At 35.1% G+C, this 19,761-nt stretch overlaps 1 protein-coding gene across 3 annotated transcripts in view; it reads right to left on the bottom strand.

Annotated features, from left to right (window-relative positions):
- The window catches only part of AKAP11 (A-kinase anchoring protein 11), a 50,441-nt gene that overhangs the window by 10,739 nt on the left and 19,941 nt on the right, over positions 1 to 19,761 (bottom strand). For 2 of the 3 annotated variants that reach the window (XM_012755453.3, XM_020290353.2), the window contains exons 3-10: positions 19,626 to 19,742; positions 17,944 to 17,991; positions 16,321 to 16,455; positions 14,654 to 14,918; positions 9,597 to 14,067; positions 5,751 to 5,903; positions 1,383 to 1,466; positions 566 to 615 (exon numbers count right to left, since the gene is read on the bottom strand). In XM_012755453.3, coding sequence (XP_012610907.3) covers positions 566 to 615; positions 1,383 to 1,466; positions 5,751 to 5,903; positions 9,597 to 14,067; positions 14,654 to 14,918; positions 16,321 to 16,455; positions 17,944 to 17,991; positions 19,626 to 19,742 — 5,323 coding nt within the window. The remainder of the gene's footprint in view (positions 1 to 565; positions 616 to 1,382; positions 1,467 to 5,750; positions 5,904 to 9,596; positions 14,068 to 14,653; positions 14,919 to 16,320; positions 16,456 to 17,943; positions 17,992 to 19,625; positions 19,743 to 19,761) is intronic. The other variant, XM_012755452.3, reaches the window with a different exon arrangement.

The raw sequence follows: 19,761 nt of genomic DNA, 5'->3' as shown, positions 1-19,761 counted from the left end.
TGAGAACTATGTTCATTAAAAGAAGATTTAAATATTTTCTTCAAATATGTGCATGCATGTGTGTAGGATTGAAATTAAGGGACAGATGAATTGATTTAGAAATATCTTTTTGTTTTTACTTATTGATTTATATAAGTTTGACATAAAACCCTAATTCCTAAAGTTACCAGTTGGGAAGGAAAATACTATGACAGTAATATGCCATAATTTAATATATCTCACAACATGAGTAAGGATTTTAGATTTTATATTTTGAAAAAGACAATCATGTAGAGAAATTATGGTAAACTTCTCTCTCAAATAACTGAATAATTCTTTTCAAAGTATTTTAGTCTTTACATCAATGAGAACATCATTAGTATAGCAATCAAATACAAACTGCTCAATAAAGGACCTAAAACTGGATAAAGAAAAACTCATTCATAAATACCCTGATTTGTAATGTTTTACACAAATAATTCAGGGCCTATCTGATAAAAATGCACAAATACAAACCACAAAGATTCTTCTAGGGAAACTTATACAAAAAAAACACAAACACTTTGAAAAATAAATCATAGTTTACCTTCTACATCGTCCTCATGTTCTTCATCTTTATCATCATCTGGTCCATCACTTTTTGAATAAAATAACAGTAGTTAAAAAAACTTTAATTAGTAATAGTATTAAAACCAATTCTAAAAAATGTAGTAAGGAATGAATGTTACAATATGACATATGACATTTAGAAAAGGGAGACATGACAATAAAAAAGGAAGCTTTGCTTCTCACATCATTTCATGTTAAAATCTGAATTGCAAATGATATCTAAAGTTATTGAAACCAAGAAGTCCTACCTTACCATGATATATAGAGACAAGTAATTTAATGATAAAGTTTAATATAAAAACATTTAAAGCTGAAATACTCTACTAATTTCATTTTAGATGATATAGCATTTGAATATCGTAGAATGCCATGAATAAGTATTTAGTGATGCTTTGGCTGATGCCATTTATGTATATTTTTAACACAGTAAAAACATATTCTTTTCTACACTTTTCTTATATATAAAATAAAACTACATACAAAAGCAAAACAAAAGAAACCAATAGAAATCCTGTAGGAAGCAAGCTCTTGAATGAAATAATTGGTAGCATGAAAAATAGCAAGCAGAACAACACATGCATAACAGTAACACATTTTGCAATTAGATGTCAGTCATCTCAGCATAGTTGAATTTTTTCATTAGATGTGAATTTATCAAGCAGAATCATGTCAAAATATAAGAGAAAAGCAGATTGATACATACTGGCACTGTAACCCACATTCTTTTAAGAATATGACATCATGCATTAGTGGTGAAAGACCCATCCGTTTTTAAGTTTCTAGACTGGACCAACCTGTCTGATGTTGGAAAGGATAAATTGTCCTCATACAAATCTCCTTCTAAACCAAGACTGCTCCAGCTACTGCTGTTACCATTACTGCCGGAGGAAGAAAAGAACAGAGCTGAACTAGAAAATGAATAGCAAAGACAACCTTCGTTTTCTTTGGAACAGCTTCTGTCCTTGATAACTGCAGATGTTCTGAAGCTGCCACAGTGGAGTGGAGCTTCCATGGAGGTAGAGAGAGACCATCACTGCTACTCTAAAAGGTACTTGGCAGGTCCGGAGATTTGGGAGTTGAGTTTTCCTTTGTTCTTACTTACATTTATTTTACAGATTAAGAAAACAATGACAATTGAATGTATGAAGTAAGAAGTTTCACGATGAAATTAACGTCTTATGGCAGATCTTGGGATACAATTTGTAAAATGCAAACACTCTTCAGTTTGGATAAAGTTTTTAAAAAAACACCGTAAGTTAACATTCTCTTGCGCCTTTAGATAGTGCAAAAACAGTGATAGGCTTAAGGGGGGAAATTTGCGGGGGAGAGATAGGATAGAGAGTGCTAAGACATAGTCCCCAAAAGACCTTTTCTAACTACTTGAAAAAAGGATGTTTTCTAATTTTAAAATATTATTATTATGTCAATTACCTTCATTTTGTATATTATATATAATTCAGTAGATGGCAAACAATATATTTTCTTCAGAATAAAGCAGGAATAATCAAGGCTTAATTAAGGCATTACACTTGTCTAGCGGGCCAGTCACTAATGCCACACACAGATAACTTCTTATACTACCTAATCAAAAGAAGAAGCAAGCAACTATATTCTGAAACTGCAGCAAAGCAATTTTTTTAAAAAGCAACTGTGTTCAAAAACAAAATTAAATTCAATTTTTAAAATTAAAATCTTCTACATGCAATTTTTAAAAATTCTAATCATTCCTAATTATTAAAATCATTAGTATGCGCATTAGTTCGCAGTGATAAGCAGCTGTATTTCCAATATTAGGCTATGCAATTATAAAAATTAATATTTACACAAACCAAATTTTTGGTTCTAAAAAATGAATTAACATAAAATCATTTTATATTCATCAGTAAATGTTGACATGATTACCAAAAAAAAGATAATTATTTAAAGTTCCAAATAGTTTCCAAGCAATCACAAATAATTTACATATCCATATTCACTCTCTAACACTATCAAATTGTCACAAACCATAATGTATTAGAGCAGCAGTCCCCGACCTTTTTGGCACCAGGGGCCGGTTTCATGGAAGACAATTTTTCCACAACTGAGGGGGGACAGGGCGGGTGGTGGGGGTGGGGGACAGAGCTCTGCAGCCCAGACCCTAACTTGGACCAGTACTGGTCCAGGCCCTGGGGGTTGGGGCCAGAGTATTAGAAAATAAATGTTAAAAGTGATCAGAGTCTTTTTAACATATGTTCAAACAAATACAGCTCTATTATAAAGCCATTAAATCAACCAGAGTTTAGCCCAAGTAGTCTGTTGTCAAACTAAAAATAAAAAAATATAGAAATAAAGAATGGACAGATAGCTGTGAGCCAAAGAGAAGAGAAAATTAAAGATCTCAAATACTGTATTTACTTTAATAAAATGATTAAACAAAGAAAAATATTATAAAATTAAAATCATACTCATAACAATAATTATTCCTCCATGTAATTAACAAAAATCCATCACCTAAGTATTACATGAACACGAAAAGACGTAACAGTTAAACAATGAAAAGACTAAAAACTCAAACTTCCTCTAACTAACCTCATTTCCCCCCTGCTTTTCTATCTCAAAATGGGTCAGTTTTGAAGTCAGTTTTTTATAAACTACCACTTCTAACTAAGGTGACCATATTAATTTTTCATCTGGCCAGCACACTTTTGAAAATGAAAGAAGCCACCATTAACAATTACAACAGAGCAGCAGAAGTAAATCAGACTACCCTGAGTAAATCGGGAGGTGTGATCACCCTATATTAACCCAATATAAAATAAGATAATTTCTCTACTTAATAGTCTTCCTATTTTGTTCTTGAAAAATTGTCCTGCTTCCATCATTTTCTTTCATGTCCTTTCCTATTTTCTGTGTTTAGGACAGGAGTATTTATTTATACCTTCAAACCAGTGGTAGTCCAGTACTAAAATTCTTTACTGTGGCTTTCAGCCATAGGAAAACTAGTATCAATTCTGATATAGCCCATAAAAAGTTATCTCAAACTCTGTAAGTCTAGCCCATCTGTTACTTAATCTAATTCATAACTTCTAAGAGAGTCACAAACTACCTGAAATATGTAAGAAGCTCATATACACAGACCAGTTCTCTTTCTGATCAAATAATAATATAATCCCCCTAAACACTTGTGAAAATCTGAAATTATTGGGTTTTTAAGTTGTTGCCCTCTTCTGAACTTCCCACTCATGACAGTGCACGGTGTTTCCAAAACTGCCAAAGTCTTCTACATTGATTTCCATACCAGAAAAGAACAGTACCTACAGCTAATGTCATCAAAAGACACAATGGGTAAAGCAATATATCTTCAAGTGTGATCTCGGAACCACATGCATTAACATCACATTGAAGTGCTTATCAAACATGCAGACTCCCAGGACCCTCCACTGACCTAACAAATCTTAATCTCTGGAGATGAGGCCCTGGAAATTATATATTCAACAAGCACACCACCAGCCTTGGATGAACTCTACTATCTTTTTCTGAATGCCTGAACCTTAATACTACATGGCATCCTTAGCTCATACTACAACTGTGGTCAATTGAAACACAGGTCTTTATATCACAAAATACTATCAAGCCAGGTTTGCTCCTACCTGAACTCCAATAATTTTCTGAACCTAAATGCATTTCCCCATACTAAATATAATTATTCCATTCTATTCTCAGCCTGATTTGGTCTTTCTGAGCCTTTGTTCTGTTAATGGGATTATTTTTTTCAGCCTTATTTTGAGTCATCCAGAAATGAGTATTCTATATCACTAATAAAATAATGCCAAGGAGGACAGAACCAAGAGCAGAAACTGCTAAGACTCCTCTCACCAAATCAGATAACATTGTGCATGGAGCTGTTCAACTGGCTACAAATCCTCTTAATGCCACAATCCTCTACCTATAATGCTCCCATTTTAACACCAGGATGTCCTAAGCAATGATGTCAACCCCCACTGAAATCCTAAAGACTATGTTTCTCAAAGATGAGAGAAGAAATTAAATGTTAATATTCTATTCTAGATAAAGTTAGGGAAAAGGGCCAAATTATGATTTATAGCATTGCCCCACTTGCTTCTATCAGTTTTAAACACTGCCTTTTTGGACTTAGATTTTAAGAAATATTGGTGGTTTATATAGCATTATAAGAAACTATGACAAAATAAATATTCTATAAAAGTATCAATACTTACTAGTTAATCCAAGCATCAAACAAAATACTGTGGGATGAAGTATCCTAACGGGTGAAAACCCATTTCCTTTTCTTATGCTCCCTCTTCCTCCTCAATCATCTTCTTCCTTTCCCCCTCCTAGTCTGTCATTTCCAAGGACACTGTTCAACTGATGCCTCACAGGGTCCCTTCCCCATATGCCTGAAACTGAAGTATGCTGAGAACCCTTTCCTCTCTCTAGACTCAGCTACAGATGGTATGTATTATTTCTAATTATCAGTTAATATGGATAAAGATTTTATAGAGTTTTACAGGTGAGTTAGGAATGCCTTTAGGTAGAGGTAAAAACATCAGAAACAACTGTATCCTAATTAATAAAATATTTTAAAGACCACTGTTCTGAACAAAGTTAACAAAGAAAAGTTATATATGCAATAAATGCCTTCTGCTACACAAAAGACTCCTCTCAAACTTTTATAATAGTTTTGATTTATGTATTTTTCAATCATTCAAGTATAAATGTCCCAGGTCATTTTGTTCCTAACAGCAGGACAAAAAGCTGCTATTTTAACTAATATCAGAAAAATTACAGGGCTATTTTTATGTCTTTTATAGATAACTGTCTTTTTTCCTATCCTCTAAAGTAAAAAAAGGACCCTCTTTCAAGTGAGAAAATATTTTCCTCAAAAGCTCACAAAAAGTTCAGGAAAAGCTTAAAAGGTATAAAATTAAACATATGCAATATTTTTCAAATCAACTACTGGCACACCCAAAGAAAATTAGCTGGGCTAATTACTATATTTAGTAAGTGTCAAAAACCATTAGAAGCACATTGTGAATAAAATACATTTTGAAAATATGGTAGATTTTCAAATTTATAATTTTTAAATAGTCAACATAAAGTTATAGCTCACTCATGAGGTCTGAGGATCTAAATTATACAATTATATGCAAAATTTTAGTTACCTTTCACTTAGATGATGAAAACTACTGCTTTCATCTTGGTGTTCATCTTCAAAACTTAAATTGGACCAGCTACCAGTGCTGTCATCACCAATACTGAGATTCATCTGCTGGCTACCAAAAGATTCAGTTGACTGAAAGTCTATTTCTTTTGAACTAAAAAGAAAACAAAACAAAAAAAAATCAAACTGAGAGCATCACAGATTCTGAATTTATAAGACCATCAATTTGATGATAAAGATGACAAAAACCAGAAATGATAGTCAGACTCAAACCAGTGGTCCATTTAATCCTTTAGTTGTGTCTGCGAATAAAGAGACTCTGCAGGATAGCATGTTAATTTCCAAGTTAACTAAGGTATCCACCAACACCCCTAACTTATCTTACTAATCTCTTATGAATCTATCTCTAGTGCATCATTTATCTAAATTCTGTTTAAAGCAGAACACTGACGGGCAATGGAAGTTCCTAAGTTTACCATCTGCTTTGTAATACAGTACTTTAATTTGTACCAGAGGAGATTTAAGAACAAAAAGGAATCTAGCATCGCCAATCAAGCCTATATTCAAACTGGCCAAATCTCTTCAAGATTTTGAGCATGAACCATAAGACTTTTCATTTTTTTCAACGAAGAGACATTTATGTTCTTACTGCATCGTCACGAGAAAGTCCGTTTACTGCTGTCATTGCCCACTCTACATTTTTTTCTCAACATAGTAAAAGTGATGTTTTTAAACATGAAGAAAGAAAATGTTTTCTGATCAAAACCTTCGATGGCTTCTCAACAATCAGAATAAGAGCCCATTCCTTAAAACTGATGCCCTCTCATAATGTCCACCTCATCTCCTACTGTTCTCCCTGGCTCACTCCACTTCAGCAAACACAAGCCTCTCTGCTGTTTCACAAACACACACAGTCCCATCCCTTTGCCTGGATCCCTCCTCTCCCTGACTCCAGCAGGACTTATTCTCTTTTTCCCTTTGTCTCTTGGTTCAAATGTTCCTTTGCCAGTATTACTTTCCCAGCTACCTCTTCAAAACTGCAAACCATCCCTAACTGCTGCCACCCACTGCCATCACAAACACTCTCTACCTACCTTCCTTGCTTTATTTTTACCCTGCAACACTCATCACTACATGATGTACTATATATTTTACTTATCTATTGTCTGTCTTAATCTACTATGACATAAGCTCCAAGAGAACATAGATTTTGCTTGTTCTACTTACTTCTGTATCCCCAGTGCCTAGAATAGTCCCTGAACTGCACCCCCCCATTTTTTTTTTTTTGTCTATTCTCATTTTACATTTAAGATATAGAAACCAGAAATATACTGGGCCTTCCAGCGACAGGCACTCTATAGTTTTGAGCCATAATAGAGTGCTACTTTTTCTTTTTGAACACTTTTCCTGATATATGCCACATTCTTATGGTTTTTGGCTCAAAGGACCCACAGGATGAGATCCAGAGAAGAGTTTTTAATGACTACTAGGTTATTTAGGTTTACAAATGACAGCTTAGAATATAGCTGAGATGTTTTGCTCTTTTATAAATGCACTATAATTTCCCATTTGACATTCATGAGCTACCCTTCTGTATATTACAGCTTTGTGAAATATTTATGGTTACTTTTGTGAATCAAATATTTATAAGAAAAGCGACACTAGTGAAATAATCCAAACGCCTGAAAGAATAACCCATTTGAAGGAATTTCTCTTCAAGCTTGAAAGATAAACAATTTTAATGTTAGAAATAGAAAATGTGAAATGGTAAACTGTACACACTAGGGGCAACTTTTCACAGTCAGCACTTACAGTCCCCTGGCACGACCATTAAGAAGAGAAAAATGAAAAGAACTACAAAGTAAAATCCTGCCGACCTTTATAAAATGTTGGCACTGGAAGCCCTGGCTTACAAGAACTCCAAGGGCCTATCTACTCACCCAGCTCTAAGAAGGAAAAGTGAATATTGAAGAATTAACAGCAAAGGCATCTGCTAGGCCCTGGAGTGATGCTGAAACTTTAATCTAGACAGAGGATGGTCTCTTTCCCTCCCATTAGGGTGGATGTGGGGGCAGGCACTGAAGAGGAGGGAAAATTAAAATAGCCTGAGGCCACTTATATGAGGAAAGTTGCTTTGATTGTAAAAAGGCCTATTCATTTGAATATTTATTAACCACTTATTATATGTCTATCAGTGTATTAGGCACTAATATGTAGTCATGAATAAAGAAAATGTGGCTCTAGGACACAGGTTCACAAACTTTTTCTGTAAAGGGCCAGACAGTAAACACTTAAGGCCTAAGCCTTAGGCACTGGAGGCCATATGGTCTCTGTCGTGACTATTCAACTCTACAATTAAAGCACAAAGGCAGCTATAGACAACATGTAAATGAATAAGCATGGCTGTGTTCCAATAAAACTTTATCTATGAATATTGAGATTTGAATTTTATATAATTTTCACATCACAAAATATTCTTTTGATTTTTTTTAACCATTTAAAAATATAAAAACGATTCTTGGCTTGTAGCCCATACAAAAACAAGCAGTAGGCCACACCTGGCCCACAGAATACAGTTTGCCAACCCCTGGTCTAGGAGCAAGGAGGCTGCCTGATGAAGGCAAACAGAGACCTCCTCTAGTTCACCAGAAACCTGTAGCATCTCTCGTCTCAAGTGGATGCTACGGAAAATTGGGTTTAAGAGTCCTGACCAAACCGCATCTTCCTATTTTAAGATGGCTAAGAAAAGAAGCAGTCCTTGTCATGACTTTGACAAAAGCTACTAAAAAATCTTGTATAACTCAATTAAATCCCACCTCAACTCGAAGCATCTTCTTTCTAATGAGACTTACAAATACAATCCTACAAACCCTGATGTTTTCTCAGGAAGAAAGAAGGTTAAACGTGAGAATTTTAACTAAGTTGTTAGAATCACTACACACAAAAGACAGCTAATGAAGAACAGGACCCTGTAGAGCTACTGAAAAGAATTGTCCCCTTAGAATATGAACTAATCAAGAGAGGAGATGGCAGTGGTGAAAGTATTTGGAGAACTTCTGCTTTCTCCCTCGGCGTAGTTTGATTAAACCATGCTCTTTATAAGAAAACTTACGTGGTGAACAGAAAAAAGAAAACACTGTAGAAAATTTAAACTCAGAGTAGTTAATTAATATGGTAATATTCTATATTTGCTATACAATAGTGCCTGCCTTATCTGCAGAGGATAAGTTCCAAGACACCCAGTAGATGTTCCAAGACACCCAGTAGATGCCTAACACTGTGAATAGTACTGAACCTTCCCTATACCATTTTTTTTTTAATCTGATAACCAAGACTGCTACTAAGTGACTAGCAAGTGGGAAACATACACGCCATGTAAAGAGATGATTCACATCCCAGGTAAGATGGCATGAGATCTCATCACACTACTCGGGGCAGTGTGCACTTTAAACCTCACGAATTATTTCTGGAATTTCCCATTTAATATTTTTCAGCCTACAGAAAGCAAAACCAAGGATAAGAGGGGACTACTGTATGAAATTCTCCAGCTGTTTCTTTGATTCCACTGTAACTACTTCACGGCTCTGTGAACTTGGCCAAGGAGATTATCTTCTTGCCCTCATCTTTCAGCTCTGTAAGTGGACAAAGCCTTTCCTCAAAAGGAATCAGGAGAAAAGATATATGATAGTCATGTGTAGGATAGGAAATAATATACACAGGCAATAGGAAAAATTTTTGTGAAATTAGGGTTAAAAATAATCATCCCTTTCTGAACAAGATCTAAGACATATGTGGTTGCATTTACTTTTTTGTTTTATCGTAACAACCAAAGAAACTTGAAATTTACCTGCTAACGGCATGTCCAACGTTTGTCACAGCTGATGTCATTATTTCTGTGGCAAGGCTCTCAGCAAAGCTGGCACCATCTTGTCCAATGCCACTGTCAGCCGCCAAGCTGGCATTGCTCAGCTCTCGCTCTGCTTTTTCAATAGCTTCAGCAACTATCTTCTCAGCAAGCACTGTCTTATCAAGATTAACATGAATCTGAGGGACATCGAGGTGAAAAATTCTGGATTTCTGATAGATGCTGCTAAATTTTGAGTTAGAAGCTGGCTTACTACATGTAAGTGAACCCTGTCTGAAAAAGTGGTCAGATGAATTTCCGGTGCAATCATGGAGTTCTTTAAGGTCACAATATTTGCAAGCTTGACTTATAAGAGGTGATAACTTTTCGGCATAAGTGATCCTATCTGCTGACTTTGTGGTCTCAGACACTTGGAAAACTGTGGATCCTAAACTCAGCTCTAAAGTGTCATCCGCTACTTTTTTAGCATACTGTTCTATAGCTTGAACGATATTCTCTCCATTTAAGCTGCCTGTACTGTGGTAAAACCTATGACTTTGCGAGGAAGGCTGAAGAGAGTTAGGCAATTCTGGTTCAACGTGACACTTAGTATCTTCATCACATACTGATTTTTCATACAAGCAAGAATCTGTTAAGGATTTTGGCAAGCCAAAAACTGTAGATGCTATAAGCTCTTTTTTAACATCTCTTGTTATGCTGTGAGCAAGAGAAGTTGAAAAATTACACAGTTCAGAGCACTCATTTCTGTGTATATCCTGGGTCCTTTCACAAGTTTGATTTTTACAAAAGTAACCTCCATTTCTTTTACTTTGTATTTTTTTATCTACTTGGTGGTAGTCTTTATTTGAGAATATCAACAGTTCCTGGTTTGTTTTCACCTGTACACTTTGTACAGGGAACATTTTTGAGCTGCACTTCACTTTGGTTGTCTTAGCTGCTTCTTGCAATCCTGATTTAACGGATCGGTAGGCAAGTCTATTGGCATACTGATCCATTATTAACTCACTGTTACCACCTTCCTGTTTCAGTATTTGGATAATGTGACCTGCATATTCATCTGTTACACTTTCACAGCTGGGATACTTATATGTCAAACCTGACATACAAGAACTTGATGGTAATGAAAGAAAAAATGGATCTACTTCTCTTGGGTGTGCTAGGGCCTCTACGTCCAAATTCTCTTCTGATCTATAATCTTGGTCGCTATCAACATAGGAACTGCTCTTTTGGCTGAAAAGCATACAGCTTTTAACTTTTGCTATTTTCCCAGCTTCTGTAATGACTTCTGCTGCCATATCACCTGCAAAATTGCATAATGTTTGTAAATTTTCAGCTGAGTGATTTAAAAAAGTAGGTGATATACTTCTTTGACTTTGTGCACTTAAGCAAGGTCTGTTAACTTTGGGTTCTTGAATTATTTTACGATCTAAATGGGAAGCTGCCATTTCAGTTGCAAGAGAAATGATGTGTGTAGCTAATGCTTCTGCAAACTGGACTTTCTTCCCTGAGTGCTCTGACTTCACGTCTACTTCGGAATGCTCTTCGCCTTCACTGCTTTCAACTTCTTCTGAAAGAGATCGCATGAGTTTCAACATGAACTCTTCCTTTTCTATAGTATTTTGTTCATTTTCAGACAAACTACCAACAGATGAGTTGTGAGGTGTAGAAGGTGGTGTAGCAGGAGCAAATTCTTTGGCCAATTCCCCCTTGAGCTTTTTGGTTAACTTTTTGATGTCCCATTCAGAAGTAGCCTGGGATGGTACGAGAGGAGTTGATGGAGGAGTATCAGGTATTACATTTCTGTCTCTGATTTTCTGTTTGTCTTCCACATGCAAACCATCTACACAAGTAAGCACTGTAGATGAGAACGTATGTGAATGAGGAAAGGTGCTTTCCTGTCCAAAAGAAAAGGGCTCAAGTGATGTATTTTTCAAATTATGTTTTTTCACTGGTTTATCTTTAGCAAGTTCCTTCAAATCTGGTTTCTGACCCACCATAGTTGGACAAGGTGGTAGTGTCTCTAAAGAAAATCCATGAACCACAGAACCTTTACATTCTAGAACACAATCTTTTCCAACTGAAAGTGAACAGTGAGTTCTGTGATCTGGTGAGTCAAGAAATTTGGGGGACTTTTCCAGTGTCAACTGTGATTCTTCTCCAGGAACAGGCAAACTTTCCTTATCTGCTGCACTTCTATCTATATTTGGGATCACTGATTTGCTTTTATCTATAGAATGTTTAATAATAGATTTAGATAATTGGTCAGCAAACACGTCCTTATTGTCAGCTTCACTCCATTGCAGTGTTGCTTGCTCACAGTGGGAAGGAGAGTTTTTTCCTTTTGTTAAATAATCTGTGCATTCATCACTTGTTTTTGTAACTTCAAATGATGTCACTGACTCTAAAGTATCGTTTACTATCGTATGCACCATTGCTGCAGAAAAGTTGCTAATAATCATGGGATCACTTGTTAATTTTGAAGAACTTTGCATTTCACTATCATCATTAGTTGGTTTAAAATCATTCTGGTTACCTGGATTGTGTTCTGAAGGTAAGCAAATATTTCTCAGACAAGCTACTTCCTCTTCATTGTTTTTTGTGGTAACATGCGCTTGGGTAGAATCACCATTTGAATCATTATCCTCAGATGGCAGATGAGACTTTGCTTGATACATACCAGATGAAATATGATATGGGAGAAGGGCACTTCCTGCCAAGGGCACTGGTATAGAAGTAGCAATTCCAGAAGTACAAAACAAGGCCTGCTGCACTGTGTATTCCTTTTTATATTCCTGCATTGGTTTTGTCACCATAATTGCTTGATTGTGAAAAGAAGGGGAAAACGCCATGGTCTGTGCCGGTGGCGCTACGCTTTCTGCACTCACGTACTTGATGTTATCTGTAGAGACACTAACTGCTGCCTTTGTTGTGAAGGTCACATCAACTTGTGATAGCTCAATGAATGCTTCCTGTATGACAGATTCAGATAAATCTTTTGCATACGACTTCACTACTTTGTCTTCAAAGTCAAACGACCCACACTGTGGAGATGCAGGTGTTGGAGGATATGAAAACTGACACACTTCCATGATGCCTTCAAAAACAAGCTCTTCAGCAAGATCTGCAGCAAACCTAGCAACTGTGTTTGTAAATATCTGCTTCTTTACATACTGTAAATCTTTTAAGGCATTTGATAAAGCTTCACTCACCAAAAAATTAGCCAGGCCACTAATGGCACGTTCTTTCAGTGAAAATGCACGCTGTCTTCTCAGTTCATTAAATGCCATCTGAAAGACAGATGATGTCAATTTGATGGCTAAGTGGCACAAGGCATTGGTACATGAAGAGACACCTTTCTGTAAGTCTTTAAATGCACTGCCAAAACTTTTTTCCACGAGATCTGCTGCAAATTTCTGAATGCTATCTGTAATCATTAAGGATTTATTTTTAGATTTACTTTTTTGATCAAGGTTTCCATGCTTAAGAGCTACAGTTTTATTTTCACCACTTTTAGAACTATTAATGTTTGATATGGCATTAGCATGTTGCGTATGAAGAACTGAGCCCAATACTTCACAGGAAACACTATTTGCATAATCTTCATAGGTGTAATAAATAGAATCGTGATTCTCATGAATCCTATCTCCACCATTACCTGCTTGGCAATAACACTCAGCTGGTGTGCAGCCTCCAAGAGGACTAAATGCAGAGGATCGAATAGGGCTAAACAAACCACTATCTTCCCCAGCTGCTTTCACTGGGCGAGGAGAATCTGGAGCATCACAGGGGTGACCATACGGAGATTCTGGTTTACGAGGAGTTGGCTTTCTGACGTTAGCTGGGAGAGCTGGACGATCGAATTTAAATTTTTGAGGATTCATACAAGATTTTCCATGTTTGTGCCCTTTCTTTTGTGACGACTTCCCTATGACAGGATCTTTTATAAACAGGCAAGAAGTCTCTAGAGTTTGTTCTAGTTCATCAAACTGATCAAAACTATCGAAAAATTCACTTACTTCTGAGTCTGAATCCTCTATATCATCTTTCATCACAGGAATTTTAGGGAGCTCAAGTTTTGCTCTTAAACTTTTTTGATATCCCTCTTCATCTAGGAAAATAACAGGACTTGGACTTGAGCATTCTGATTCAGATGAGTAGGCAGGAGAAGAAGAAAAAAACATTTTCTGTATATCATTACCTTTATCTAAAGCATTAGATGACCTATAGAAACTCTTTTGGATCCAAGGCTCTGAAATTGATGTTGTGACTGAAGTTTTCACAGAAGGTAGTTCTTTATGTCCCTGAACATTTGTTAAGGAAGTTGAGGGTTTAGCTAATGACTTCTGCTGTCCAGAACTAGCCAGAATCCTTAAATCATTGGTTTCTAAATGGGGACCGGAAACAGTCTGAGCAGCAGCATCACACTGGCTTCTAAGTGTAGTGATGTTTATTCCTATAGGAAAAGAGTAAAATGATTAAATTATTCTTGAACAGAAATTTTTAGAAATTAATTTAAATCAACTGAATAAATTGACTTTAAACATGAAATATTCATTTACAATACCAGTATCTTCTAAACCATATTGTTTAACAGAAAGATTCACCCCAAGTAACACTGGAAAGCAAATACACCTTTTACTTAAATAATTTCATTTTACCCTGTATCTAGGGATACCTGATATTTGGAATGCTTCACATACTGTCACGCAACTTAGAAACATTACTGTGGTGACTCTGCCAGCTAACTCTTCTGAAACTTGGACCTACGCATGCTCCAGACTCTTAAAGTAATGGCGTAAACAGCACTTGAACAGTACTGCCTAAGTAAGAACAGATATGGCAAAACTGGAAACCAGATAACAATGAACTTAAAATCACAAGCAAATTAATTCTTCAAGCAACCAGAAAAAAGGCTGAATTGTTTAAATTGGATCAAATGTCAACATAAATTTCAACTGAACACATCTGCCTTAAAACTTTCAAAAGTGAATGTTAAAGTTTATCTCCATTTCAGGAAACAGTGTAACAAAATAACACACCATCACAAAAAGGCTTTGAGGTCTCTTCTTCCTCTAAGTGCTCAAAAGCAGTGACAAAGTCATCCTCTATGGAAGACACCGACTGGTTGGTATCATCATCGTCTTCGTCAGCGTTCTCAAGCTGGCACTTCTGATGCGAGTACGTGTCCAGGGTGTATCTCATACCAGTAGCATATTTACTTAGGAGACTAAAGATGAAATCAATTCGGAATCTTGGTAACGTAGGTGACACTCTCATGACACAAAGCATTTCAGAATGACGACTCTTGGGAAACATGAAAGATGATAACAATAATTTTAATTTCAAATACAAAATATATTGTCTGGAAATAAAGCCTAGAAGTAAAGATAATCTCAGATGAGAAAACAAGCAAACAAACAAGAAATACACACATACTGAAGGGCTCCTGGTTTTGTAATCTTTAATCCTTTTCTTCATACTTTCTCTCCATTTCTCGCTTCCCAGTCTCTTTTTCTTCCAACTTTCTCTTAACCAGGTATTCAAATTCTGCCTAGTTTGTTCTCCTTAAGTGTTATAGAACTTACTACCTAACCATTCCTTTGAGCAATTATGTTTTCCTGTATTACTATCCAGCCCTGTAATTTTCCTTAATCATTCACCTATCTCACCAACCATATTGCAAACTGCTTGAGGGCAGGAACCAGGTTCTATTTTATTTTTATCCCATTTTCCCATACCTTCCAGAATGATGCCATATTCACTCATATCACGATAAAAGAAATGTCTCCTCCTTTTACTTAAATTTCCCTAGTATTACAACTTAGAATAATGTTTACAGCTTTAAGAATACAAGTTACCAGATTTTTCCCCATATATTATCTAAAAAGTGAAAACATTAAGGAATGATTTAGCTAAAAAACTAGAAACCATATATAATAGCTAATCACCTCTTATATCCTAGCAAATACAGCAAAGTAAATATGAATGAAGAATATAATTAAAGAAATGAGGCAGGCAGTTCTACTTTTATCAGATCTCATAAAGAACACAGCAGTTTTTTAATACTTAGAATAAGTAATCCTTAAATCTACTGGTTCAATTGTACATGTTTTACCTCCTAAAATATAAAGCATTTTTCTGTGATACATTATCAACAAAATCATATACTTGGTAAAGAACTAAGCACTGAGTATTTTAAAACTAACCATCTATTTGAAATGGTAACATTTTTGTTTAGAAATAAAGAATATATTATCAGATACCCACTTTAGATGGAATTTTTTTAAAACTGAAAAAGGAGCTGAAGTATATTCTCTAAAACATATAGCACATTTGATTAATTTAAAACTGGCCATAAAAGGGAAAAATCCCTATACCTTATATAAAGGTAAAAGTTGTTCAAGAAATCCAGGGAAAAGATTTTTTTTAGAAAAAAATTAATACGTATTTGCATACATAGTAATGTATGCAAAATATGTATATGGAACTTCACAGATGGAAAATCTAATTTATAAGCTATGACTAAATTTATTGTATTCTTCAGGGATGTCAACACTTCATGAGTTATATTTCTTAGAAATTGTATTACCTTAAGATAGCGTTAAAAAAGAAAAGAAACTTCATCCAAGCATTTAAAAGTTTAATACTCTTTATCAACCGAAGTAAAATTTTCTCTGACTCATTAGAAATTATCTATAAAAGTTACCTGATTTAGAGGATCATTGCTTATTTCTGATGATTTATTTATATCCTTCATACAAATAATTTCATTTTCATTTAGACTGCAGACGTGGAGTGAATTCAGAAGATCTGGAAGTTCCAAAGAAACTGCAGCTAAATCCTAATTTAAAATAATAACAATAAATAACACTGTAGAAAAACACTTTTGTTAAGGTTCCTATAACGTGGGCCATACTAAAAAATTATAAGGTCTACTGGTTAATAAATTTTCTGGTTCATAACAGTTAACATATGCAGTTTATTACCCACAGATAATTTTTTTAAAATTCAAATATGTACTAAAATTATTTAACACTGGCTATTCCTGTAGCCTTTCAAATGTACTGATCTATAAATCTATAAATAAATCTATGAAATTTATTTATCCATAAATAAAAGTTTACATAACACCTTGCACATCCATGGCAACTAGGCACTTAATACTTTCTAGAAGATGTCAACCTACAGTCCTCAGGTTTAACTCTGGAATTTTTCATACCTGATTTTTGGCTAAGAGATTTAAGTTTTAACTTTGTAAAATACAAATCCATTTTACTGTCTTTCCTCCCCCAGTTATTGTATTGCAACTTTAACAGAAAATTTGATGAAAATTAAAGGAAAAGAAAATAGCTTTTATTTTTTCTTGTTTGCTCTTTTTATGAAATAATTTACCCAGTTAAAGACTTGTTAAAGCCTTCAACCCCTTATAGAGTACGTTCCTTTATAAACATGGTTTTATCAGTAACTCTTAAGGAGAGTATTAGAGAAATACTTTGAAACATTTCACTTCCCAGCCACATATGTTCTCAGGAATGACATTTCTCTTGTTCCTTCTGTCCAGATTATTTCCTTCAAGCAAGGGCACAATCAGAACACACAGCAGAATGTTTATTCATAATCTCCTGATATGCATTATTCAAAAAGCACTGAGTGTTGTTATCTCTTCCTCTATTAGAAGACACTTTATTTCCACAAAAGGAAACATGTAGTAATCACAAATTTTTAAGAAACAGCATGAGGGAGAGAAAAAATAGTATGCCTACCATGTCTACACACGCTTCAACTACTGTTCACATAACTGTGAAGGTTTCCTTTGTCGAACCTAATCTCAAATATCAGTCCAGATGTACATAACTGTCTAAATCAAACAGGCTAAAATGTTTGCATTGGCTAATTGTTACTTTTCACAAATTTTATTTTTTAAATTTAATTCTAGCTCAACTAAAAATAAAAAAATTTTCTACTAGTGAAGTCAAATTATGAAAACCATCAAAATAAGGAAACAAGGCTTACATTTTATATTACACACAGAATGAAAAAAAAAGTCAGCCAGCCTGCGGTTTACGACCTTCTCACATAAATGACTTTTGTGCTCAATCCTAAAGCTGCTTTTCCATAACAAGGGTATTCAGTATATGCTAAAAGTGAAAATGTCCAAAGCACATTCAAAAGTTGACCTCAAAATGTCACCCTTTTAACTTTTAAAAGGAACGATATCAGAAGAGTTTAGTGTAAATTTGGGGCATTAAGGCAATTTTTTTGTGTGGCCTCAAAAATCTGCTCCACATAATTTCTCAAGGTCCTTTCCAGTTCAATAAATTGACCATACCTGTATATGAGCAGCATCTGTCTCTTCATTAAAACCCAGAAAGGTGACCTGAATTAGAAAGGAAAAAAGCTCCATTAATTTGAATTTTTAAATCTTGTCTCAGATTGTTGACAGAGCTAAGAGAGAGGAAAAAACAGAAAAGCATTAGAATGCTGACTACCTTGGACAGGATAATATTTTCAAAGATAATAAAGATAATCAAATATGTTTTTCACTAAAGATTTGGCTCCAAAATCCAGTTCTTGAAGTTCATTCTTATCTCCCTCACTAGCAAGTTCAATCAATTCTACCCCCAAAACATTTTTCAAATACATCCACTTCTTATGATTACCCCTGTGACCCTTCTCACCTGCATTTCACACTACAATCCTCTCTCACCTGGTCCCATTACCACTGTTACCATGCACTTCTCTTCTGTGCTTTCCACTGCAAAATCCTAACTGGGATAAGCTGATACCTTCAGCCTTCCCTCATTTTCATTTATATACACAGGCCCCTGGTCTGGGTCTAGAACATGGCCTGTACATTTTTGCCTAAGGGCTTTGCAGCTGCACCCCTCAGTCTGAATCTCTCTTCTTTGGATGCTTATGTGCCTGGCTCCTCCTCATTCTTCAAGTTTCTACTCAAATGCCACATCCTTATAGATGCCTTCCCTGAGTAGATCCCCAAGGCTACTTCCTCACTGGCTCCTGTGACAGCATCATTTATTTCCTTCAACACCCTTATATAGAGATTACTCTGCAGACATTTATATAAATTTCTCAAGCAGATCTAATGGCATAAAGATATGTCACATTATTAAGTAAAAAGGACAAGTTACAGAAAAATGATATACACATAAATTTAATCTTATTTTTAAAAACATATGCATGGAAAATAATACTGGAAGGTGAGACATCAAACTATACATGTGGTGATGCAGTGACTAACTCTGGTTGATGGAGTCATAAGTGATCTTATATTCGTCTACTCTGCTTTTTTCCCCCTAATTCATAAGATCAATAATAGTCATTTTCTTTTTTATACTTTCAGTATTTATTTTTCTACAAAGAATATGTCCTACTTTCATAGCCAGAAAAAAATGTTATTTTTTAAATATATATTTTCTTTATATTTTTGGCATCATCATAAGAAAATTTTTCCATTTAAGGATAGAATAGTAAACTGTCTACTAAACAAGTACTGTGGCTAAAAATATACAATACTTAAATGATAGCAATATGGATGATCAGTTCTCAAGAGTCAGGAGAAAACAGCATAATTAAAATGTAAAATATAAGGCAACACTGAATATACTTTCAATCTGTTTCTGATGATTCAGAAGCAAGTCAGAATCTTAAATTATCCCAGGATCTTTATTCCGATTAAATATGGTTATTACTTCACACAAGTGTTTCAGTTAACTTCCAGGCATCTAGTAAATTGTTAATCTCTAGGATCCTGTCTCCTAATCTATAAAACTTAAGGCAATATAACTTCTCTCCCACAGTTATGTGGGTTAACTGGATAATGTAGAAGAAAGTACCTGGCACATGATAGCCCCTCAATAACAAATAGATACACAAATAACAAATTTCCTTCCTAACTTTGAAAAAATACTTGGAGATTTGCACATCCTACAAAGATGTTTGAAAATACATTGCGCATTATCAGGAAAGGGGTTAGAAAGTAATATGTCAAACCTCAGTTAAATTGGCATGTTCATCCTGCTTTAAACAGTCCTCTGCTGATACACTGCATAGTTTCTTCTCACTCTGTAGTAATGACTTTACAGACTGGAACACATCTTCACTGAAGCTCTGGGGAAAAAAGACATTC

Source organism: Microcebus murinus, chromosome 13, assembly GCF_040939455.1.
Source record: "Microcebus murinus isolate Inina chromosome 13, M.murinus_Inina_mat1.0, whole genome shotgun sequence".
In the NCBI taxonomy this organism is placed as follows: Eukaryota; Metazoa; Chordata; class Mammalia; order Primates; family Cheirogaleidae; genus Microcebus; species Microcebus murinus.
This window is presented reverse-complemented; position numbering and strand designations above follow the sequence as displayed.